Source organism: Sapajus apella, unplaced genomic scaffold (assembly GCF_009761245.1).
Source record: "Sapajus apella isolate SASKATOON/1434 unplaced genomic scaffold, GSC_monkey_1.0 scaffold62, whole genome shotgun sequence".
Taxonomy (NCBI): Eukaryota; Metazoa; Chordata; class Mammalia; order Primates; family Cebidae; genus Sapajus; species Sapajus apella.
In genome coordinates, this window is record NW_022437002.1 from 16,874,277 (window position 1) to 16,897,746 (window position 23,470).

The window sequence follows — 23,470 nt, forward strand, 5'->3', positions numbered from 1 at the left end:
GCTGCCTTCACATCTGACTTTAATCAGCTCCAAAACAGATTCCCAAACCCTTCCTTCCTTCATCTTCATCCTACTGCACCCATGCCAATTCAATTTTAAACAATTATAACTGCACAAATAATAAATATATTCTGTGTAAACAAAAACAAAAGTTAAAAACTTGAATATATTCTCAATGTAAACAAAAACTTGAACATTACAGATAAGGCAGAAGTCCCCCAGCACACAGGGATGCTTCTTCTGAGTAAGGTTACCAGGGTTAGGTATACCCCTCCAAGTACTGCTTCACGTGACTCTCAGATTGTGTTTCCTGGACCAGCAGCACAGCGTCACCTGGGAACTTGTTAGAAATGCAAGTTATCGGGCATCATCCCAAATCTAATGCACTCTTTTGACAAGAGCTTCAGTGATGCTGATCCTTCCTCAAGTTTGAAAACCGCTGGCCTAGCTCCCCGTTGCTGTGAAGCTAACCGTACACCTGGGCTCTAGTCCTCTGTGCCTAGGCTTTTATCTTTCTAGTTTGACCGACCCCAAGCAACCCATCCAACCTTCTCTACCACCAAAGTGGACACATTCCCAGCCCTGGCTCAGGCCCCTCCTGCCATCTTCTTTTTCAAATTCTGTCCCTAAATGCTTTGGCCTTCAAGGCACTCAGGAAAAGCTGCTCTAATAGAACTGGCTGGCAGGACCGCGCATGGCAGGGAAGGGGGGCAGTGAGTGGGGGGAAGCAGGCAGGGGCAAGCGAGACCTCAAGGCTCCAAGGCCTCGTCCCCGGACTCCGCCGCCTCTTCTTCGATGCGGGATGCGGCCTCGGGGTCTCCGCCCTCCTCGGCCCGGAGGCGAAGCAGATGCGGAGTGCGGGGGGTGCCTCGCGCGCGGCCGAAGTTCCGGAGGCTGATGGCCGGGGAGGGCGCCCCTGCGCCCAGGAAGCGGCCGAGCAGCGGGGTCTGCGCGGCGGGCGCCGGCCGACCAGACGCGGGCGACGCTTCCACCTGCAGGCTCTGCTCAGGGTCGTCGCTCATGCTGCGGGGGAGAAAGCGGGCTGAGCGGGGTCACAGGGCGGGCGGGGGACGCGGGATTGGCTCTCGGGGAGGGACCGAGGCATCGGTGTCCCAGAGGCTGAGCGGGGACACGCGTGCCGGGTCAGGTGCGGTCTCCGCCGGCTCGGGCCACTCACCGCAGGTTGAAGGTGGAGCCCAGGAAGGAGGGCCGCAGAGACTCGGCCGCCGTGGCCACAGTGTAGGGTGGCTGCGGCTGGTCCTCATCCCAGTACTGGTCCTTCTCGGCTGGGGGCAGGTTCTGGTACATTTCGTCCACGGATAGCAGGGACACCTGGGTCAGCAGCAAGTTACAAGGATCCTCCTCTCGTTTCGTTCCCACGGAGGGGCTGAGAGCTGACCCGGAGAGGGAGCCCAGGAGCTGTCCCCGACTCCTGATCCTTGCTCACCTGCAAGTTTCGGTCTATGAGCTGGTTTGTCTCAAAGTCGTCATCGTCCTCACCAAATGGGTTGATGATCTGTTCAGCCACCTGCAGGTGGCAGAGACAGTGTTTTCTGGGCTCAGAGCCCCACATTTTTTCCCCCAAAGTTGGGGCAGACCCTGTGCCCACATCTCTACAGAGCAGGCTGGCATGCCCATCTGCAGTGCCCACCTTGAGCCAGCCAGCATAGAAGAAGAACTGCAGTAGAGTGGTGAGAGGCACATACATGTCCAGGTCTCCCAGGGCCGGGGCTGGTTCCTGGCCTGACTCCAGAGGCTTCTGAGGTTTGGCAGCCCCTTCCTCTGGCTCCACAAACTGGCGGCCAACCAGGGAGAGGCCAAAGAAGGAGTAGACGGCTATGGTCACCACCTGGAGAAGAGCCAGGCTCAGAGCAGGGTGCAGCGGGACAGGGAGAAATGCTGCCCCTGCCTATGAGGCTCTATGGGAAGTCTGACAAGTAATTAAATATGTATCCTGGTGTGGCAGCACCAGTGGGGACAGGGTCACCTTGGTGGGGCTGGAGGAAGGCTTTGAGGATGAACCCAATGCCTCAGGGGATTGAAATGGCCAGGCAAGTACCATCTCTAATTCTTCTCATCTCACACACGGCACAGGACATATGGTAGGCACTGGGACTGGGGAGAGGAGAGGCAATTACTTGGGTGTAGACGAGGGGGATGCTGATCCAGTCATAGTGGAATAGCATGCTGCACTTGGCTCGGTACTTGTTCAGCTCCTGGGGGAACGGCAGGAACAGGAAGACAGCAGAGGTGAGGAAGGAACAGGGGTGCCCAGCACAAACTAGGCGTGGGCCCGGCCAGGAGGCTCATTCTCATTCTGCCCTCAGAGGTGTATTAGACTGGGGAGCTTGAATCCCAGCTCTGCTAACTAGCTGTGTAACTTAGGCAAGTTTCATTTCCACTCTGTGCCTCCGTTTCCACATCTGTACAAGGAGGATGGTAGTACCTATCTCAAAAGTTGCTGTAAGGGATGAATGAGTTAACATAGCTACAGTGCTTCCAAAAGGCCGGAGTACACCGTTGGTGCCATACAAGTGTTAAGCACAAAAATTATTAGTCATCTTCAAAATAAGAGGGAGGAGGGCAGATGGGTCTGGTCCGGAGCTGACTCACTTCCAAAAGTAGACAGAGAGCGATGTCGTCACGGATTCGCCCGTCCCTCCGGGCCTGGGCCGCTAGGTTGGTGAACCAGACACAGGGCACCCAGTATTTGTTGAAGTCGGATTTCAGGCTCTCAAACTTTTTCCTCTCTTCCTGCGACATGAAACCTGCGAGGGTAAAGCGGGTGGGGTGCAGTTGCACCCTCTGCCGCCAGGGGAGGCTGCTGTTCCGCTGTCGGGTTGCCCTCCCTCGCGTCCACCGGCAGTCCCAGGACTCGCGGTTCCGCGTTCTGGTCGCGGTCCAGACCCTTCCCTGGAGGGCCCTACTCCCAGGACTCTCCCAAGCAGCACCTGCATCTGGCCGTGGGCCGGCCCCCCAGAGGCTCTCGGCGAGCGGCGCACCTGCGTCCACCACGTGCTCCATGGTGGGGAAGCGCTTGAGCACGCGGGTGCTGACCGAGCGCAGCACCAGCACGGACGCCAGGTTCGCGTAGCGGATGAGGGTGCGACGCAGCAGGCGGCCCCGCTGGTCCACGCCGTGCACGCTGGCCGAGATGACGCACATCAGCTGGTCTGGCAGCGGGATGCTTGTGTACTGAGACCACCAGCGGTTCACCACCAGAGTCACATAGAAACCTGCTTGGCCGCCATGGTAGAGGGAATAGGAAGGGAAGGTGGAGAGCCTGGAAGTCGGAGCGCCTCGCCTCCCCCAGCAGAGGGCCTGGTCCAGGCCAGTTGAATCGGGGCAGGGGGAAGGAAATATTTGGCTCCAGTGCCCTGCCATGCCAGACCGGGAGGAGGGAGGAGGGCAAACTTCCTCCAGCAGAGGGAAAGTGGGGGTTCAAAGCCAGGAGACTGCTTCCCAGGAGGGTGGGGAAGGGGTTGTCACCTCTGTCCAGCTCCCCTCTAGTGCCCAGGGTGGGCTTGTGAAGCCAGCGTGTGTCTTGTGCCTTGCTGGAAGTGAGGGTCCGGGAAGTGATAGGGCCCTGCCCTCCGGAAGCCCTGGACCCAGCACCCAGCTCCTGTGCCTGCTGGGCCTGCTCTGGCTGACCAGGCTCTGCCACTCTGTTGAGTGATCCTTTTTTTTTTTTTTAGGGGAGTCTTGCTACATTTCCGAGGCTGGACTGGAACTCCTGGGCTCAAGCGATCCTCTCACCTCAGCCTCTTGAGTAGCTGAGACTGCAGGTGCACCACCACACCATCTGTTGGATAATTCTGACCCTCGGAGCTGTCAACCCAACCCAGAGGTCAGGGAAGACAGTAAGGAGGATACAGGAAAAACTAGAAGGGGGCCTTACCCAGTACAAAGGACAAGGGGATGAGGTTCGCTGAGCGGTTGCAGTACCGGGCCACCTGAGCATACACGTGCCTCTGCCCCTGGGTCAGCAGCAGCCTGGGGAAGGCAGATGTAGGCTTGGGTTAGAGGGAGGTGGGTGGCCCAGTCTCCCCGCTTCTGGAAGCTCTAAGAGCCTACCCTTACCGGTAGATGATGCTAAGCACAGCGTACAAGGCCACAAAGAGGAAGAATTCCTTGTAGAGGAGCTTGTAGATGCTTCCCCTCCATCGGAGAAGCAGTCCAGAGAAACCCCCAAAGCGGGCCTCTGCCACTTTGAGAGTGTATGAAACCGTCATGGTGCTGGGAGCCTGGGGCAGGAGGTAACAAGAGTTGCCCCCAGGGCTGTCCTTTAGTTCCCCAGACAACCTCCCTTCCACTCTGGTCTCACACACCCCAGCCTTCACCCTGCATCAGTGGACAAGAGGGTAGGAGCCTGCAGAGCAGAAAAGCACACCCCATCCCTTGCAGAACTCAGCAGTGCATGGCAAAGCCAGGCTAGAGTTGGGCAAGGTAGAACTGAGATCTATGTCCCTTCATGCATGAGGCTTCCTCAAGCTCCTCTTCAGTCTGCAGGGCTAGGGATAACCAGATCCTGAACTGCTGCAGACAAGAGACACAGCTCCAGCCCAAACCCACTGCTATTCCTTGGAGCCTTGCTCTGGAAGCTGATTAACTAGTCTACCAAGGCCCAGGGCACTCCTACCCCCCATCCCATACCTGCCTGCCTGCTCTGGGCAGCAGCCGTGTGGAGGAAGAAATGGGCTAGACTTTACCCCCCACGGACTTAAGTACCTCTGGGATCTATAAAGTCAGGCTGGACTGAGGCCTATCACTGATGGATTGAAGCTGTCATCCAGCTTCCCCTGGTGCTGGGAACTGGGTGTGTCTCCCTACCCCTGTAGGGCTGGGCTGGCCTTTGAGTGGCAGTAATGCCACCTATAATGACCCCACAGCTCACACAGACAACACCATGTCCTTCGAGCCAGTATGACAGGAATTACTGTCCCACGTTTCAGGTGGGAAGACAGATGCATGATAAACTGTTATAATAATACCAGCTGCTGATTACAGAGCACTGACTAAGTGATGGGCACCATGCCAAGGGCACTACTATGTTATCCTCTCATGAAATCCTCATCACAGCCCCATAAGGTAGGAATCAATCTTCCGCATTTCACAGATGAGGCTCCAAGAGATAAATGACTTGCCCACGGTTGGCCACACAGCTAGCGTATGTTGGAGGCAGGATTCAAAGCCAGGGCTGATGGACTTCCAACGCTGGGAGTGGCCTGGCAAGGGCATGAGCTCCAGAACCCATCCTGTGCACTGGCCACACTCCCAGGCTTCTTGTCCAGGCTCTGGGGGTCTTGGCCAGGCTCTTCCTCATCCATGCCACAGGGCTGGCAGCCACAGATCTGGAAGTTCAGGATAGGAGTGCAGGCCCTGTTAAACCCTGTGTCCAACATCCTGACTCCTAGGGGTGCCCAGGATTTGAATGGCCACTTTCACCTCTTCAATTTCTTCATCTGTCAAACAGAGGAAGTAATACCTAAGGTGCCGATAGAACCTCTCCCACCAGGCACAGTGGCTTACCCCTGTAATCCTAGCACTTTGGGTGGCCAAGAGGCAGGCAGTTCACTTGAGGTCAGGAGTTAGAGACCAGCCTGGCCTAACATGGTGAAACCCTGTCTCTACTAAAAATACAAAAATTAGCCAGGCGGCACGCACCTGTAATCCCAGGTACGTGGGAGGCTGAGGCAGGAGAATCGCTTAAGCCCAGGGAGGCAGAGGTTGCAATGAGCCAAGATTGTGCCACTGCACTCTAGCCTGGGCCAGGCAAGTACCATCACTAATTCTCTGAAAGAAAAAGAAATAGAATCTCAATGGGAGAATCACTTGAACCCAGGAAGTGGAGGTTGCTGTGAGCTGAGATTGCGCCACTGCACTCCAGCCTGGGTGACAGAGCAAGTCTCTGTCAAAAAAAAAAAAAAGGAAGAGGCCGGGCGCGGTGGCTCAAGCCTGTAATCCCAGCACTTTGGGAGGCCAAGGTGGGCAGAACACCTGAGGTCGAGAGTTCGAGACCAGCCTGACCAACATGGAGAACCCTCATCTCTGTGTTTAAAAAAAAATAAGAAAAAAAAAAAAAGAGTGTCCCAAAGAGAGGAAGCATAGAGGTGGTTATGAGCACAGGCTTGGGGGTCAGGCAAACCTGGGTCTGAATCCCAGCTCTCTGTAACTGTGCAAGTTACCTAATCTCTCTGAACCTCTGTTTCCTCCTCTGGAAAGCAGAATGCAGAACACCTAACCTCATGGGGCAATTTTAAGTATTCACAGAAACAATGCCTACGGCCTAGAGCACTGTGGGTGGTTGGCTTGGGCTGCTGTTGCTATGAAAAGTTGAACCTGTTCTCTTTGGTTTCCTACTATTGGTCCACTCTTGCCTCCCAAGCCTTCCAAACTAGACAGTCTCTGAGAAATGAGGTGGCAGAGACCTTTTCCTGATGTCCTGCTAACCTGCCCCAGACCAAACAGTGCTGGGTCCTGGCTTTTAAGCTGGATACACAAGACCTTCTGAGACTTACCCACCTCTACCCTCATCACCAGCCTCTGCCTACTTCATTTTTAATTTTTTTTTAAATTTTAATTTTTGTGAGTGCATAGTAGGTGTATATGCCTAGCTCATTTTTAACTGTTTCTTCAAGGTGCGGCTCAGGGCACCCTCTAGGAAGCCTTCCATGATCTTCCCCAGGTTACTCCTCAAAGCCTTGTGGGTTTTCTCTCTTGCAGCAGTTAACCACAGTGGTCTAGGATCTGTTTACAGGAAGATCTCCCCTCTAGCCCATGAGACACCTGAAAACAGTTTTGAATCTGATTCATCTAAGTAAAGCTAGGAGGCTACAGTGGCTCATGCCTGTAATCCTGGCACTTTGGGAGGCTGAGGTGGGAGGATCATTTGAGCCCAAGAGGTTGAGACCAGCCTGGGAAACATTGTGAGACCTGTCTCTAAAAATTTTTTTTAAATGAGCTGGGTGTGGTGGTGTGTGCCTGTAGTACCAGGTACTTGGGAGGCTGAGGTGGGAGGATCACGTGAGCCCAGGAGTTTGAGGCCACAGTGAGCCATGATACAGCCACTGCACTCCAGCTTGGGTGACGGAGTAAGACCCTGTCTCAAAAACAAAACAAAACAAAAAACAGCTGGGGAGGACTTGAAACCAAGCAAGCTTATTTTTCTTTCTTTCTTCTTCTCATCCTTCCCTCCTTCTTGCCTCCCTCCACCCCCTCTTCCTTTTTCTCTTTCTCTCGTCCCTTTTAAAATGAAAGACATCTGTTCCCCCACCCCACCCCTGCTATTCTGTGAGATTTCCCAGATGAGCCAAGGTCTGGAAAACTACTCATGGCCTGACTGGAACTGGAGTTATGTTCTCCTTTTGGGTTTCCCATGTGAGATGTCAATATGAAGAAAGAAAGAATAGGACTCTGAGAGAGAGAGAGAGAGTGTGCGTGTGTGTGTGTGTGTCCATGTGTCCAGGACCTGACGTGCGGAGGGTGAGATACCAGCTCCTGGGCCTCAGGCATCATGGCCAGGCAGTTCATTCCCACACTGCTATATGTGGCTTTCCTAGACTCTCTGGGCTGCTTACCACTTAAAGATGTCCCAGGACTTGGAAAGCCAGGTCCTGGGAGTGCAGGAGCTCAGGCCATGTCTCCTTGACAGCTCTACTCCAGGAAGCCCTGCTGGCTGCATTTCAATCCTGCACCCCACCCGCACCTGTGGCCCTCACACCTCTGCTTGTTACCAGCCCTGTGGTCTGTGAATTTCCCACAGAGCCAGGGATAAAAGTGCGTGATGTAAAGCCTCTGCCAGAGGAAGAGGGCGGTCCCCAGGCCCACCCAGTCTCTACCTCCTGAATCACCTTATCTTCCTTCTCAGCTGCTGACCAGTCCCCTGGTTTATGGTACAGGAGAGGGAACCACTCAGCCCATAAATCACCTGCCCCACCTTTCCTTATCCTCCAGCTCTGCCTCTCCCTCCCTATTGGCGCTGCCCACCCATGCCCCTGTCCCCTCCTCACAGCTGAGAGCTGGTTGTATGGCTTGGTGGTGAAATGGATTCTGGAGCCACACTGCCCAGGTTCCTAAGTCCAGGCTTTGCCATGGTCATCAAGCTTTGTGACCTTAGGTAAGCCATTGAACCTTTTAAATTCCCATATGAGGCAGGGCACGGTGGCTCTTGCCTGTAATCCCAATACTTTCGGAGGCCAAGGCAGGCAGATCACTTGAGGTCAGGAGTTTGAGACCAGCTTGACCAACATGGCAAAATCCTGTCACTACAAAAAATACAAAAGTTAGCCAGGCTTGGTGGCAGGCACCAGTAAACCCAGCTACTCAGAAGGCTGAGGTGGGAGAATCACTTGAACCTGGGAGATGGAGGTTGCAGTGAGCCCGGATCATGCCATTGCACTCCAGCCTGGACGACAGAGCAAGACTTTGCCTCCAAAAAAAAAAAAAAAAAAAAAAAAAAAATTCCCCATGGGGAAATAGGGATGATAATGCCTATGGCATGGAGTGGTTGTGAATATTAGGTGGGAAGCGCTATGTGGCTATCAGCACGTCTCTTATCTCAGGTCGGGTTTATCCCTTCCACCTCTGCACCCACCAAGGACACCTGCCATCTCCTTATTGCTGAAGCCAACAGCCCTTCCCAAGTCCTAACCTTACCTGGCATCTCTCATTCTAGACCCTCCTTCGTTGGTCTCTGTGATCTGACACTCAAGAGATTCTGGGCCGAGCGCAGCGGCTCATGACTATAATGCCAGCACTTTGGGAGACCAAAGCGGGATCACTTGAGTCCAGGAATTCGCGACCAGCCAGGGTTTAGAGATAGCGAAACCCGTCTCTACAAAAAATACAAAAAATTAGCCGGGCTTGGTGGCACATGCCTCTGTCCCAGCTACTTGGAGGCTGACGTGGGAGGATTGCTTGAGCCAGGAGGTCCAGGCTGCAGGGACCTGTGATTGCACCGCTGTACTCCAGCCTGGGTGACAGAGCAAGACTCCGTCTAAACAAACAAACAAACAACAACAACAAAAGACAGAACAGGAAGACAAGAGAATAAGCTCACAGCCCCAGCCGGAGGTGGGCCCACCCGGCCAGTTGAGAAAGTCACAGGAAGAGGGCAAGAAAGCCCAGATGGGATTTTATTTTGTGCTTGACTGCTGGCCCCTGGCAGGGATGAGAGGTAACACAGCCATGAATCAGACAGCCCGGGCTCAACCTTAAATCCCAGTCTGGGAAGAGAAGGGAACCCAGTGTTAGGCTCAGCTCCTGTGTGCTTGGCAGCAGCTCCTCAACTTTGGGGAGGAGGCTCTAGAGAACCAGGCCTAGAGGGCAAATCAGCTTTCTCTCCCGAGGAGCCTGTCCTGGCCCCCTCGTCCCCACTTTCCACACTCACTCCTTGGCTATATTGTCAGATTCCACTCTGAACTCACCAAGTTCAAAACTTAGGGCAGCTTGGGAACTTGTCAAATTGGGGAAGGGGCAAGTAGACCTTACTCTTCCACACACGTTGCAAAGCCTTTGGGGGTCTGGCACCTGGACTGTTCCAGCCACCCTTCCCCCTTTTCTCCAGCTACTCTGAACTTTCAGTTCTTTCAAGAACCAACAGCTCTCACTCCAGGCCTCAAGGGGCACAGGGTTCCTCTTCTGCAACACTTTCTCGTGTCCATCCTATTCCTCGCGAACTCTTCCTCAGCTCTCAGGTTTCAACTTAGAAATCTCAGCTTACTTGCATTCCTCAAACTGAGTGTGATCCCACCTCTGGGCTCCCATAGGCCACCCCTACACCCTGTCCGTCTTCACCACTGTAGCACTAATTACAGGCCAGTTCGGTAGTCCTACCTACAGGTCACTCCAGGGGGCAGCAAAGGACCTGACACCTAGAGGCTGCTCAGGAAAACGTCTGTTGGAAAGGTGAACAACTGGCTGGGCACAATGGCTCACACCTGTAATCCCAGCACTTTGGGAGGCCGAGACGAGTGGATCACTTGAAGTCAGCAGTTCGAGACCAGCCTGGCCAACACAGCGAAAACCTGTCTTTACTAAAAATATAAAAATTAGGCCGGGCGTGGTGGCTCATGCCTGTAATCCAAGCACTTTGGAGGCCAAGGCGGGCAGATCACCTGAGGTCGGGAGTTCAAGACCAGCCTGACCAACATAGTGAAACCCTGTCTTAAAAAAAAAAAAAAAAAAAAAAAATTAGCCGGGCTTGGTGGCAGGAGTCTTTAATCCCACCTACTTGGGAGTCTGAGGCAGGAGAATCACTTGAACCCGGAAGGTGGAGGTTGCAGTGAGCCAAGATCGCTGCCACTACACTCCAGCCTGGGCGACAGAGCGAGACTCTGTCTCAAAAGAGAAAAAATGAACATCTGATTCCATGGCTAATCTCCAGCGCCCACGTCCTGCTCTACGGCTCCATGAGCTTCCTTCCAGCCAATGCTGCTGAAGGAGGGGATGCCTTGATAAGCTGCTATAGTGGATCTTTGCTGAGCCTGGCTTGAGCCTGCCCATCCCCTCTGCCAAAACAGTGTGTTGGGATGTGCTTGGTGGCTCACACCTATAATCCCAGCACTTTGGGAGTCTGAGGTGGGTGGATTGCTTGAGGCTGGGAGTTCAAGAGCAGCCTGGGTAAACATGGTAAAACTCTGTCTCTACAAAAAACACAAAAAAGGGCCAGGCGCTGTGGCTCACATCTGTAATCCCAGCTCCCAGCACTTTGGGAGGCCGAAGCAGATGGATCACTTGAGGTCAGGAGTTCAAGATCAGCCTGGTCAAAAAATGGCAGACAATGATTGAAGCTCATGTTGATGTCAAGACTACCGATGGTTACTTGCTTTGTCTGTTCTGTGTTGGTTTTACTAAAAAACGCAACAATCAGATACGGAAGACTCTTATGCTCAGCACCAACAGGTCTGCCAATTCCAGAAGAAGATGATGGAAATCATGATCTGAGAGGTGCAGACTTTTACTAAAAAATGCAACAATCAGATACGGAAGACCTCTTATGCTCAGCACCAATAGGTCTGCCAATTCCAGAAGAAGATGATGGAAATCATGATCTGAGAGGTGCAGACAAATGACTTGAAAGAAGTGGTCAATAAATTGATTCCAGACAGCATTGGAAAAGACATAGAAAAGGCTTGCCAATCTATTTATCCTCTCCATGATGTCTTCATTAGAAAAGTAAAAATGCTGAAGAAGCCCAAGTTTGAATTGGGAAAACTCATGGAGCTTCATGGTGAAGGCAGTGGTTCTGGAAACGCCACTGGGGATGAGACAGGTGCTAAAGTTGAACGAGCTGATGGATATGAACCACCAGTCCAATAATCTATTTAAAGTTCAGACTTATAATAGTGGCAAATAAAATGTCTTATTTGTGAAAAAAAAAAAAAAAGAAAAAGAAACAAACAAAAAACAAAACATTATCTGAATGTGGTGGCACACGCCAGCTATAGCCCCAGCTATTTGGGAGGCTGAGGTGGGAGGATTGCCTGAGTCCGGGAGGTCAAGCCTGCAGGGAGCCATGATTATGCCACTGTACTCCAGCCTGGGCCACACGGGGAAACTGTGTTCAAAAGCAAAAAACAGTGTGTTGGACCTTGCTAGACTCTGATATAATTAAGATGCCATTATGAGCAAAACTGTGCCCCCTTCCGAAATTCATTTTTATTTATTTTTATCATATGTATATAATTTTTTTTTTGAGACAGAGTCTTGCTCAGCTGCCCAGGCTACAGTGCAGTGGCATGATCTCAGCTCACTGCAACCAGTGTCTCCCAGGTTCAATGATTTCTCATGGCTCCGCCTTCTAAGTAGCTGGGATTACAGGCACTTGTCATCATGCCCGGCTACTTTTTGTATTTTAATAAAGATGGGGTTTCACCATGTTGGCCAGGCTGGCCTCGAACTCCTGACCTCAGGTGATGTGCCTGCCTCAGCCTCCCAGAGTGCTAGGATTACAGGCATAAGCCACCACACCAGGCCTTTTATTTATTTTTTATTTTATTTATTTTTTTAAAAGACAGGGTTTCACCATGTTGGTCAGGCTAGTCTTGAACTCCCAACCTCAGGTAATCCGCCCGCCTTGGCCTCCAAAGTGCTTGGATTACAGGCATGAGCCACCACGCTCAGCCCTATTTATTTATTTAGAGACAGAGTCTCACTCTTGTCACCCAGGCTGGAGTGCAATGGCGCATTCTAAGCTCACTGCAACCTCCGCCTCCCACGTTCAAGCTTTTCTCCTGCCTCAGGCTCCTCAGTAGCTGAGATTACAGGTGCCTGCCACCACACCTGGCTAATTTTTGTACTTTTAGTAGAGACGGAGATTCACCATGTTGGTCAGGCTTGTCTTGGACTCCTGACTTCAGGTGATCCACCTGCCTTGGCCTCCCACAGTGCTGGGATTACAGGAGTGAGCAACCGTGCCTGGCCGGTCTTATATATTTTTTTGAGACAAGCTCTGTCTCTCCAGCTGGAGTGCAGTAGCATGATCATGATTCACTGCAGCCTAGACCTCCAGGGCTTGGGGATCCTCCCACTTCAGCCTCCCAACTAGCTGGGATTACAGGGGTGCGCCGCCACGTCCAGCTAATTTTTGTTTTGTTTTTGAGACAGAATCTCACTCTGTAACCCAAGCTGGAATGCAGTGGCATGATCTCAGCTCACTGCAACCTCCACTTTACAGGTTCAAGTGATTCTTGTGCCTCAGCTTCCCAAGTAGCTAGGACTACAGGTGTGAGCCACCACGTCCTGATAATTTTTGTTTTTTGTTTTTTTTTTTTGAGATGGAGTCTTGCTGTGTCTCTCCCAGGCTGGATTGCAGTGGCTCAATCTCGGCTCACTGCAACCCTGCCTCCTGGATTCAAGTGATTCTCCTGCCTCAGCCTCCCAAGTAGCTGGGATTACAGGCTCCTGCCACCATACCCAGCTAATTTCTTGTATTTTTAGTCGAGATGGGGTTTCAACATGTTGGTCAGGCTGGTCTGGAATTCCTGACCTCAGGTGATCCGCCTGCCTCAGACTCCCAAAGTGTTGGTATTATGGGTGTGAGCTACTGTACCTAGCCCAATTTTTGTATTTTTTTTTAGTAGAGATGGGGGTTTCACCATGTTACCCACACTGGTCTCAAACTCCTGGACTCAAGTGATCTGCCCGATTCAGCCTCCCAAAGTGCTGGGATTACAGGCATGAGCCAGCACTGCATGGCCCCAAAATTCATATTTTTGTTTGTTTGTTTTTTTGAGACAGGGTCCTACTCTGTCACCCAGGCTGGAGTGCAGTGGCGTGATCTCAGCTCACTGGAACCTCTGCCTCCCGCGTTCAAGCGATTCTACTATCTCAGCCTCGGGAGTAGCTGGGACTACAGGCACATGCCGCCATGCCCGGCTAATTTTTGTATTTTTAGTAGAGATGGGGTTTCACCATGTTGGCCAGGCTGGTCTTGACTCTTGACCTCAGATGATTCAATCCCCTTGGCCTCCCAAAGTGCTGGGATTACAGGTATAAGCCACTGCACCTGGCTCAAAATTAGTACTTTGAAGTCCTAACTCCCAGTACCTCTGAATGTGACTATATTTGAATAGGGTACTTAAAGAAGTAATTAAGTTAAAAGGAGGTTGTTAGTTTGGGCCGTAATCCAATCTGATTGGTATCCTTATGAGAAGATTAGGACACACAGAGATGTGTGCACACATAGAGATAAAGACCATGTGGGCTGGGTGTGGTGGCTCATGCCTGTAATCCCAGAACTTTAGGAGGCTGAAGTGGCAGATCATGAGGTCAGGAGTTTGAGACCAGCCTGACCAACATGGTGAAACCACGTCTCTACAAAAAATCCAAACATTCGCTGGATGTGGTGGCGGATGCCTGTAATCCCAGCTACTCAGGAGGCTGAGGCAGGAGAATTGCCTGAACCTGGGAGGTGGAGGTTACAATCAATGAGCCGAGATCATGCCACTGCACTCCAGCCTCGGCGACAGAGTTAAGATTCCATCTCAAAAAAAAAAAAAAAAAAAAAAGGAAAAGAAGAAAAAGAGGGAGAAGACCACCATCTACAAGCCAAAGAGGAGGCCTCAGAAGAAATATACTCTGCTGTCACCTTGATGTCGGACTTCCAGCCTCTAGAACTGTGAGAAAATACATTTCTGTTGCTTAGCCACACTTAGTAGCATTTTATGGCAGCCCTGGTCAACTAATAAAGAGACATTTTACAAATGTAAAATTGCAGGTTAGGTGCGGTGGTTCATGCCTATAATCCCAGCACTTTGGGAAGCCAAGGCAGGTGGATCACTTGAGGTCAGGTGTTCAAGACCAGCCTGGCCAACGTGGTGAAACCCCTTCTCTACTAAAAAACACAAAAGTTAGCCAGGCGTGGTGGCACACACTTATAATCCCAGCTACTTGGGAGGCTGAGGCAGAAGAATCACTTAAACCCAGGAGGCAGAGGTTCCAGTGAGCCGAGATTGTGCCACTGCACTCCAGCCTGGCGACAGAGCAAGACTCCATCTCAAAAAACAAACAAACAAACAAAACATTGTAAAATTGAATATGCCCCTTTGACTCTCTAAATGCCTCAGATCCATTTACCCTGGGGATTTGTGCTTTCTAGCCCCGCCACCATCTCCCCACAGGAAGACTGCTGACCTGTAAGGATAAAGACCAGACTCTTGAGCAGGCACTTAAGGCCTTCCTGCCCACCCCTATCCCCCACTCTCCCTTAGTCATCTTGGCTACTAGTATTCCTCCATGTCTTAGGCTGTCCTGGGTCTCTGTTCAGTGGTCATGAAGGCCAAGGTTGGAGAAGCTAGCCCTCATGGGTCTGATGAGGGATTAGGTGGGATCCCACTAACAGCATACGGAGGGGGATGAAATGGGCATGAGACTGAGGCCAGAAGAGCAGCAAGGAGCTGTGGCAATCATCCTGACCACAGAGACTGTGGCCCAAGCCAGGGTGTGAGGGGAAGATGGAGCCAAGGGGATAGATATTAGAGCTATTTGGGAGATAAACTTGACAGGATTTGGGTACTCAGCAAATATTTGTTGACTTTCCCGGCTACTCTTTCTAAAGTAGGCCCTTCATTTGCTCTTGTTTACTTCCTTCATAGCACTTTTCACAGCCTGCAATTACCTTGTTTATCTGTTTGCCTACTGTCTGTTTCCATCAAGCAGAATGTAAACTAAGTAAGGGCTGTGATCTTGATTCGTTTTGAGATAGTGTCCAGCACTTAGCAGTTGCTCTAAATAAATCTTTGCAGAATGGCACAGTAATTGATTGGCTGGCACAGAGGGAGGGCAGAGAGATGAGAGCCAAGGTCAGGAGGCCTGTGGTCCTGGGGCTCTGCCTCTGACCCTGGGAAGGGTGGGCATTGAGCAGGGATCTAAGGGTCCACATGGTTGGGAGACTTAGCTGCCCCATTGCCCGTGGCTAGCATTTGAGAAAAATCCAATTCCCATTCATCACTTTCTGGCCTTCTGGCTGCTGACCCAGGCCGGGGGTATTTTCAGAGGAAGGGAATTGGGGAGCCCACAGGAACCTGAAATCTGCCCCTCAAGAGTGTAGAAGTGGGCAGTGGAAGATGGGCCTGGAAGCATGGTAAAAGCCTTGAAATACCAGGCTCTGCTTGACTCTCAAACCTGGCAAGGCAGCCCTCGGGCCAGGCAAGCCAGGACTGTGCCTTCCTCTCAGGTCCTAAAGAGGGCAGCACTGGGCCGGGCCCTGGGCTAGGGCATGGAACGCACGCGGTCCGGCACACAGAAAGGGGAGTGCTGGTGAGAAGCCCGGGCAAAAGCGAGCCCCGCCCCTGCCTCGCCCCTCCTGGCTAGAACGCTGATCTATCTAGTTGCTGGGGAGACGCCTCCAGATGCCCAGGTCCCACTCGGACTTCAGCACACGTTCCGAAAGATGGGGAAAGAAAGAGGCCTCCATGAGGGGGACTGGCGGTCGCCAAGGAGGGGTGGGAGACGGACAGGGATCAGCTGGCTCCTGCAGCCCGATCGCACCTGCACAGTGACTGGCAAACGGGCTGCGCCCCAGGGCGTGTCCAGGAGGCGTGGCCTGGCAATGCGCCGGGTGGGGGAGGAGCTTCTGGGTGACGTAAGGCCGGGAATGGGTGTGGCTTCTCCGCGACTCAAAGCCAGGAAGGGGGCGGAACTTTCGGTGACGAGACGCCGGGGAGGGGCAGGCGTTCATTGATAAAAACGCTGGGCTCCCCCGGGCGCGAGCGCAGCGTAGCAAATCCAGGCAGCACCACGCGCGGCCGGGGCCTGGCGGAACCGAGAAGAAGCCGGGCCCCCGCGCTGCGACGCACCGCCCGCATGGAGCCCGCCGCCGGTTTCCTGTCCCCGCGCCCCTTCCAGCGTGCGACAGCCCCACCCTCTCCCCCCGCCGGGCCCGGGCCGCCTCCGAGTGCCTTGCCCGGACCTGAGCTGGAGATGCTGGCCGGGCTACCGGCGTCAGACCCCGGGCGCCTCATCACGGACCCGCGCAGCGGCCGCACCTACTTCAAAGGCCGCTTGTTGGGCAAGGTTGGCGGGGGGACGTCCCCGGGGTGGTGATGGTGGAGGTGGGGGTCCTGGCCGGCCTCTTTTCTGACGCCGAGCCAGGCGTGGGCGCTTTACCGTAAACTCGGGGACGCCCGCGGGCTAGACTCGGCCTTCCCTGGAACACCCAGCCTGATGCCCCCTCTTCACAGGGGGGCTTTGCCCGGTGCTACGAGGCCACTGACACAGAGACTGGCAGCGCCTACGCTGTCAAAGTCATCCCGCAGAGCCGCGTTGCCAAACCGCATCAGCGTGAGAAGGTGGGTCTAGGCTCAGCGGGCGAGGGGGGGGGGGGGGTGGGATGGTGGCCTGGGAACCATGGAAGGATGACGACCCTGCGCCCTCATCGCAGATCCTAAATGAGATTGAGCTGCACCGAGACCTGCAGCACCGCCACATCGTGCGTTTTTCGCACCACTTTGAGGACGCTGACAACATCTACATTTTCCTGGAGCTCTGCAGCCGAAAGGTGAAAGATGGTGATTCCAGCAGGGATGAGGGTGAGGGAGACAAGAGAGTCTTTTTTGTTGTTGTTTTGAGACAGAGTCTCGCTCTGTTGCCCAGGCTGGAATGCAGTGGCGCGATCTGGGCTCACTGCAACCTCCGCCTCCCGGGTTCAAGTTCTCCTGCCTCAGCCTCCTGAGTAGCTGGGACTACAGGCGGGCGCCACCATGCCTGGCTAATTTTTGTATTTTTAGTAGAAATGGGGTTTCAGCATGTTGGTCAAGCTGGTCTCAAACTGACCTCATGATCGGCCTCCCAAAGTGCTGGGATTACAGGCATCAGCCACTGCACCCCAGCCCAGAAGAGAGTCTTAAGACCCAAAGCTGGGGCCCTGTCTCTTCCACAGGGAGCACAGATGGAGGGGGAGGGGAAGGGAAGTCCCACCAGGGGCTGAGGCAGTGGTTCTCTGCAGTCCCTGGCCCATATCTGGAAGGCCCGCCACACCCTGTTGGAGCCAGAGGTGCGCTACTACCTGCGGCAGATCCTTTCAGGCCTTAAGTACTTGCACCAGCGGGGCATCTTGCACCGGGACCTCAAGTTGGGTGAGACTCCTGAGCCCTGAGGATGGGAGGTTGGGGAGGCAGGGAGGAAGGAAGAAGCTGACACACCTCTCTTTCCCCATCTAGGAAATTTTTTCATCACTGAGAACATGGAACTGAAGGTGGGGGATTTTGGGCTGGCAGCCCGGTTGGAGCCCCTGGAGCAGAGGAAGAAGTGAGTTTTGAGGAAAGGAGTCTGTGTGTGACATATGTGACAGTGCATATGTATGTAGGAGACCAGGTGACTGTCTGATGTGTGCATGAAATAAATGGGAAGGGATGATGGGCTGTTTATGCGTATATGAAGGTGGAGATGGCAGCCTGCGTTACTGGGATTGGTAGAGAGAGGAAGGATCCTATAGATGTGTGACACAGATAGACTGGGTGACCCTGAATCCCTGAGACAGATGGGGGTGTACAGATTCTTGGAGGCACATGACTTACCCTGTGTGTGGATGGGGGAAGGTGACAGGCAGCATGTGGTGTGTGAGACAGACTGAGAGTGGGAATGGTGCGACATGACACTGGGTGTAAGAAGACCCTGCTGTGGCCATCGTACTGAGTGTGTGGGACACAGATAGCATGTGTGGCAGATGAGTGTTTATGGGGGTTGTGACAGCTGGTGTTGGTGTGTGTGTGGCACAGACCATAGGAGGTGACAGCCTGATGCCTGTCTGACAGACAGGAGTGCAGGAAGGGAGAAGGGATCAGCTGTGGACTCTCTGTGTCGACCCTGGAGGAGGGGACAGGGCTGGGGGTCAAGCCCTCCCCCTATCATGAAGAGCAGCTGAGCAGCTGGGCCAGGCGGGTAGGCGGGGACTCAGCTGCCATCCCTGGCATCCATTGTCCCAGGACAAGCAGAAGCTCTCTGGCCTTTGGTGACAGGCAGCTGCTTTGTCTGGACTCACAGTGGGGGAAGGGGTGGGGGGCTGCTGGGCTAGGTCTCAGCCTTCTCTCCATCTCACCTTCTTTCAGGACCATCTGTGGCACCCCCAACTATGTGGCTCCAGAAGTGCTACTAAGACAGGGCCATGGCCCTGAGGCAGATGTGTGGTCACTGGGCTGTGTCATGTGAGTCTCAGGGACCAGGGTCAGCAGCAGACAGGTGGTGGGTGTGTGGGTGGGGCATCCTCTCCACTTGACTCCTGACCCCTTGGCTCTGCCCTACAGGTACACGCTGCTCTGCGGGACCCCTCCCTTTGAGACAGCTGACCTGAAGGAGACATACCGCTGCATCAAGCAGGTTCACTACACGCTGCCTGCCAGCCTCTCACTGCCTGCCCGGCAGCTTCTAGCTGCCATCCTTCGGGCTTCACCCCGAGACCGCCCCTCTATTGACCAGATCCTGCGCCATGACTTCTTTGCCAAGGTCTGTGGCTCCCTAGACCTCTAAGTCCAGTCTGTGTATTCCCAGGGATTGAAAGGGGGCAGGTGACAGGACCACTGGAGCTTCTATTCTCTGTTCACATGGCTCCCCTCCTTAGGGCTACACCCCTGATCGACTCCCTATCAGCAGCTGTGTGACAGTCCCAGACCTGACACCCCCCAACCCGGCTAGGAGTCTGTTTGCCAAAGTTACCAAGAGCCTCTTTGGCAGAAAGAAGAACAAGAGTGAGTCTTGGGTGTCAGTGGGTTGAGGGGTAGAGCAGGAGAGCAGCTTGTCACATTTGTCTTGGGCATGTGAGTGTGGGTGTCTGGGGACTTGTGGGGGAGAGCATGTGCAGTACAGGTCCTTGGGGAGGTCAATCTCTGTGTCACCCCTGTGGGAAGTGGAGGGGCTGGGCCAGATACTGAGGACAGTATCACCCTTCACCCCCAGGTAAGAATCATGCTGAGGAGAGGGATGAGGTCTCCTGTTTGGTGAGTGGTCTCATGCGCACGTCCATTGGCCATCAGGATGCCAGGCCAGAGGTGAGGCACTCACGTGGACACTGTTCCCCTGACTCACCCCCACCCTAGCAGCTGAGGGAAGCCGGGGATAAAAGAGGCTGCTGAAGCATCCAGCCTCGTGGTAGCCTAATTGGCTGTGTGTCACTAGCCTGATGGGGCTCTGACCTGGAGTGCCCTGGGAGCCAGGGCGGGGCTGGGCCATGGACTCAGGGGTTTGGATTTCGGGGCCTGTCTCACTCCCTTTCCCTGCCCAACCCTCCAGGCTCCAGCAGCTTCTGGCCCAGCCCCTGTCAGCCTGGTAGAGACAGTACCTGAAGACAGCTCACCCCGTGAGACACTGGCAAGCAGTGGAGACGGTGAGGAGGCAGGGAGGTTGAGAGGTTGCTGGAGCTGAGACCAGGGACCAGAGGGAAGGAGTGAGCAGAGAGGCCTGGCCTGGGTCCTGGGGGGCTGATGCCTAAATCTCAGTGCCCTGTCTCCTTCAGGATTTGAAGAAGGTCTGACTGTGGCCACAGTGGTGGAGTCAGCCCTCTGTGCGCTGAGAAACTGTGTGGCCTTCATGCCCCCAGGTAAGGTCGGGGTCTGGTATGTGCTGCTGTGGAGGGAGTTCTGTGGCTGGGAGGCCAGGAGCAGATCTTCACTCTCTCCTCTCCCATGACAGCGGAACATAACCCGGCCCCCCTGGCCCAGCCAGAGCCTCTGGTGTGGGTCAGCAAGTGGGTTGACTACTCCAACAAGTTTGGCTTTGGGTATCAACTGTCCAGCCGCCGTGTGGCTGTGCTCTTCAATGATGGCACACATATGGCCCTGTCAGCCAATAGAAAGTAAGTGCTGTTACGGGGTGCCTTGTATTTAGGCCACTAACCCAGCGGGGCTGCACCTGGGTGTGTGCTCCTGGCTTAGGGATCTAGGGTTTCTCAGGGGAGGGGCATTGGTGCAGGGCACCCTCTGACCTCTGCCTCCCCATTCCAGGACTGTGCACTACAACCCCACCAGCACAAAGCACTTCTCCTTCTCCGTGGGTGCTGTGCCCCGGGCCCTGCAGCCTCAGCTGGGTATCCTGCAGTACTTCACCTCCTACATGGAGCAGCACCTCATGAAGGTGTGAGGGCTGGAGCTGTGGCACACTGAAAACCAACACATCCCGATCCCTTCTGATTCCCCCTTGGTGGTGGGGGGTGGTACTCAAAGCTAGAGGATAAGGCACACATTAATGGCGAGGGGACTGTCTCATGCTCGATCAGTGACTTGCCCCAATCCCACACCCAGGGTGGAGATCTGCCCAGTGTGGAAGAGGTAGAGGTACCTGCCCCACCCTTGCTGCTGCAGTGGGTCAAGACGGATCAGGCTCTCCTCATGCTGTTTAGTGATGGCACTGTCCAGGTAAAGGACTATCCAGGAGTTGCTGGGAAGGTCTGGGAGGCCCAGGGTGCTGGGGAGGAAGCCGGGTCCGGAGCCTAGGCCCTGACCACTGTCATCCTCCTGTGTGCAGGTGAACTTCTACGGGGACCACACCAAGCTGATTCTCAGTGGCTGGGAGCCCCTCCTTGTGACTTTTGTGGCCCGAAATCGCAGTGCTTGTACTTACCTCGCTTCCCACCTTCGGCAGCTGGGCTGCTCCCCAGACCTCCGGCAGCGACTTCGCTATGCTCTGCGCCTGCTCCGGGACCGCAGCCCAGCGTAGGACCCAAGCCCTGAGGCCTAAGGCCCGTGCCTGGAAGGCTCTGGCCCTTGCCTTTGTGGCCCTTCCCGTTCCTTTGGTGCCTCACTGGGGGCTTTGGGCTGAATCCCCCAGGGAATCAGGGACCAGCTTTACTGGAGTTGGGGGCAGCTTGTCTTCCCTGGCTCCTACCCACTCTCCAAGATAAGCCTGAGCCTTAGCTCCCAGCTAGGGGGCGTTATTTATGGACCACTTTTATTTATTGTCAGACACTTATTTATTGGGATGTGAGCCCCAGGAGGGTCTCCTCCTAGGATAATAAACCATTTTGCAGAATTGGAGTCTCCCTCACTCGCAGTAGAGCCCGTGGACTGTGGCCACGGCAAAGAGCGAGGCGTTGGTGTAGGAGGCGGAGGCCAGCCCGTCGCACGCCTCGTCCCAGAGTGCGCGGCTAACTACAAGCACGCCTTGCCCCGCGCGTGGCCCCAGCACCACGCTGCACACCAGCTTGTAGCGCGGGGGGCTGAGTTCGCGCAGGCGCACGCGTACCTGCTCGCAGAGCTCCTGCGCCAGATGCCCGGCCTCGGTGCCCGAGTAGCTCACGTCTCTCAGCCCTGCGGCCAAGGCCGCCTCCAGAGCACGCTGTGCGCGCGCGGCCTCCCAGCGCTCCCCCGGCACCGGCTCCCTGCGGTAGGAGGGTGCCACCCGACGGGCGGGCGCCAGGGGCAACCCCGAGAAGCTGACCCGTGAGCCCAGAGGGGGCACGGGGCCCAGGGATGGCCGCCGATCCCCAGGGCCCGCGCCTGGCCCAGCCAGGGAGTTCCGGCGGGAGAAGGACGCAACCAGGCCCAGCATGGAGCCCCGGCGTGAGGCCGGTCCCGGACCTGGACCTGGACCTGCTGGTCGAGCCTCATCAATGCTGGGCAGGCGGCCTCGGGGCCGCACCAGTGAGAGTTTCGGCCCGGAGTCTTTGGCATTCTCCTCCTCCTGGCGTCCAGGAGGCAGCGGCCTACTGGCCATGGACCTGCTGGCTGGAGGACCCACACTCAGGGAGGCCTTCACAGGGCGTCTGTCTACCCACCCCAGCCTCTTGCTCAGTGATGTCAAGAGTTTTTACCTTCTTCCCCCTTCTTACCTGTGTTTTGGAACAAGTGGATCAAATAGTCCCAGGCTGCCTGGGTTCCTAGGTGCCGAGAAGGTTGAAGGCTGTTAGACACACAGGCTGCTGGGACTGGGATCCTCGGCTAGTCCCTGCCCGCTGAGCTCCTTCCCTGGGCACTGTGGAGGTTAGCCAGGTGCACTGAGTCTTAGACACTGCCTTTTCTCCCTTCCACCAGACTTCTCTAAAAGGGGAGGCGGACCTCTGCCTCAGCCTGCACTGTGGAGGTGATGGTGCCTCCAGCCCCTAACCAGGAAGGACCAACAGACCCAGCTCCTTCAGCCCCAGGCCTGGGGGTGTTGAATCCAATCCTCTTGCACTAGATCTACTCTAGAGTGGCTGGCACAAAGATTCCCCCACACTTGGCTATGGCTGAGGGCAGAAGACTTGTGAAGCCCCCTTCCACCTTCTGCCTCTGGCCTCTGATCCCACTTCCTCCAGAATCAGTTCTGGGATGGCAGCCCTCTGCTCCTGAAACTCCCTCAGGCACCTGAGTCACCTGCAGTTTTGGCTTCTGAGTTCTCTCCTGACTCCACAGCTCTGGCTGTGGGGGCCTGAAGGGCAAGTGGGAGGGGAAGGACCTGTGTTGTGGAGTTGCCAAGGGTTGCTGGGGCAAACACTCCTCCCTTCCGGGATCCATCCCTCCAGTCCAGCTCTGGCTTAACCTGACAGCGTTGTTACTGTGAGCACGTGCTGAGTGTGGGGTGCCCCCGAGTCATCAGGAAGAGCGGCCGACAGGGTGTTGCAAACTCAGGCAAACTCTCTAAGCGTGGACTACAGGGGTAGATGTAGAGCAAGGCTGTGGTCAGAAAGGCCTCATCCTACCCCGGGGCTCTTCAGCCAGGGTTCATTTTCCCCCCTTGTGGAATGGCCAGATGACTGGCCATTTGTGAACAAGTCACAGAGGCCTAGGATAGGGGGGAGACCTTGAGGCTGCGGGGGTGGTGGCTCAGGAATCCAGGGTCTGGGCCCACAGGAAGGAACACGTCATGGCTCTGCCTCCCCATCAGCCTCAACAAGGACAAACATTTCCGCTGTCGGCGCAGAGTTAGGGTGGGGCTTGGATGACTTCCTCAGTTCAGGGTTACGTGCGGGGGAGGGGAGGCCCATTGGCTCAGCTGGTAGGAACCAGGCTTAAAAAGTGGCAGTGACTCGGCAGTGAACCCCGAGTCCAGCCTCGTGACCCTT

At 54.8% G+C, this 23,470-nt stretch overlaps 3 protein-coding genes across 7 annotated transcripts; 1 reads left to right on the top strand and 2 right to left on the bottom strand.

Moving 5' to 3' along the window:
* Positions 1 to 147: 147 nt before the first annotated feature.
* On the bottom strand, positions 148 to 16,689 carry BEST4 (bestrophin 4). 4 transcript variants are annotated; one of them, XM_032247357.1, is made up of 12 exons: positions 16,492 to 16,689; positions 14,578 to 14,634; positions 4,081 to 4,244; positions 3,899 to 3,993; positions 2,952 to 3,236; positions 2,614 to 2,768; positions 2,139 to 2,216; positions 1,652 to 1,849; positions 1,448 to 1,528; positions 1,178 to 1,332; positions 749 to 1,023; positions 148 to 333 (listed from the first exon to the last, which is right to left on the bottom strand). In XM_032247357.1, exons 3-11 carry the CDS (start codon positions 4,230 to 4,232, stop codon positions 750 to 752), a joined length of 1,473 nt encoding a protein of 490 aa, XP_032103248.1. In that variant the 5' UTR covers positions 4,233 to 4,244; positions 14,578 to 14,634; positions 16,492 to 16,689; the 3' UTR covers positions 148 to 333; position 749. The 4 variants fall into 4 exon arrangements, with proteins under 4 accessions (XP_032103248.1, XP_032103247.1, XP_032103250.1 ...); XM_032247356.1 differs by lacking the exons at positions 14,578 to 14,634; positions 16,492 to 16,689 and adding an exon at positions 8,656 to 8,885; XM_032247359.1 differs by lacking the exons at positions 14,578 to 14,634; positions 16,492 to 16,689 and adding an exon at positions 4,654 to 5,565.
* PLK3 (polo like kinase 3) lies at positions 15,798 to 21,459 on the top strand. The gene is made up of 15 exons (XM_032247355.1): positions 15,798 to 16,515; positions 16,683 to 16,790; positions 16,883 to 16,999; positions 17,447 to 17,576; positions 17,661 to 17,748; positions 18,549 to 18,644; positions 18,744 to 18,942; positions 19,058 to 19,184; positions 19,393 to 19,484; positions 19,726 to 19,819; positions 19,949 to 20,032; positions 20,125 to 20,287; positions 20,436 to 20,565; positions 20,733 to 20,846; positions 20,956 to 21,459. Exons 1-15 carry the CDS (start codon positions 16,306 to 16,308, stop codon positions 21,145 to 21,147), a joined length of 1,944 nt encoding a protein of 647 aa, XP_032103246.1. The 5' UTR covers positions 15,798 to 16,305; the 3' UTR covers positions 21,148 to 21,459.
* Positions 21,382 to 22,945, bottom strand: TCTEX1D4 (Tctex1 domain containing 4). Of its 2 annotated transcripts, none has more exons than XM_032247362.1 (3): positions 22,781 to 22,945; positions 22,264 to 22,309; positions 21,382 to 22,153 (listed from the first exon to the last, which is right to left on the bottom strand). In XM_032247362.1, the coding sequence occupies exons 1-3, from the start codon at positions 22,920 to 22,922 to the stop codon at positions 21,472 to 21,474; spliced, it is 870 nt and encodes a 289-aa protein (XP_032103253.1). In that variant the 5' UTR covers positions 22,923 to 22,945; the 3' UTR covers positions 21,382 to 21,471. The 2 variants fall into 2 exon arrangements, with proteins under 2 accessions (XP_032103253.1, XP_032103252.1); XM_032247361.1 differs by having other exon boundaries at positions 22,772 to 22,945.
* Positions 22,946 to 23,470: the final 525 nt, after the last annotated feature.

What these genes read in the sequence shown, in the direction of transcription:
- BEST4 (XM_032247357.1), bottom strand. Translation starts at nt 4,232, where the DNA reads ATGACGGTTTCATACACTCTCAAAGTGGCAGAGGCCCGCTTTGGGGGT. An exon ending in CTCTCTGTCTACTTTTGGAA is followed by an intron (nt 2,217 to 2,613) that starts GTGAGTCAGCTC and finishes CCGTTCCCCCAG; the next exon opens with GAGCTGAACAAGTACCGAGC. An exon ending in GGCTCCACCTTCAACCTGCG is followed by an intron (nt 1,024 to 1,177) that starts GTGAGTGGCCCG and finishes TCTCCCCCGCAG; the next exon opens with CATGAGCGACGACCCTGAGC.
- PLK3 (XM_032247355.1), top strand. Translation starts at nt 16,306, where the DNA reads ATGGAGCCCGCCGCCGGTTTCCTGTCCCCGCGCCCCTTCCAGCGTGCG. An exon ending in AAGGCCGCTTGTTGGGCAAG is followed by an intron (nt 16,516 to 16,682) that starts GTTGGCGGGGGG and finishes CCCTCTTCACAG; the next exon opens with GGGGGCTTTGCCCGGTGCTA. An exon ending in AACCGCATCAGCGTGAGAAG is followed by an intron (nt 16,791 to 16,882) that starts GTGGGTCTAGGC and finishes CCCTCATCGCAG; the next exon opens with ATCCTAAATGAGATTGAGCT.
- TCTEX1D4 (XM_032247361.1), bottom strand. Translation starts at nt 22,922, where the DNA reads ATGGATCCCGGAAGGGAGGAGTGTTTGCCCCAGCAACCCTTGGCAACT. An exon ending in AAAACTGCAGGTGACTCAGG is followed by an intron (nt 22,310 to 22,771) that starts TGCCTGAGGGAG and finishes CTTCTCGGCACC; the next exon opens with TAGGAACCCAGGCAGCCTGG. An exon ending in TTGATCCACTTGTTCCAAAA is followed by an intron (nt 22,154 to 22,263) that starts CACAGGTAAGAA and finishes GGGTCCTCCAGC; the next exon opens with CAGCAGGTCCATGGCCAGTA.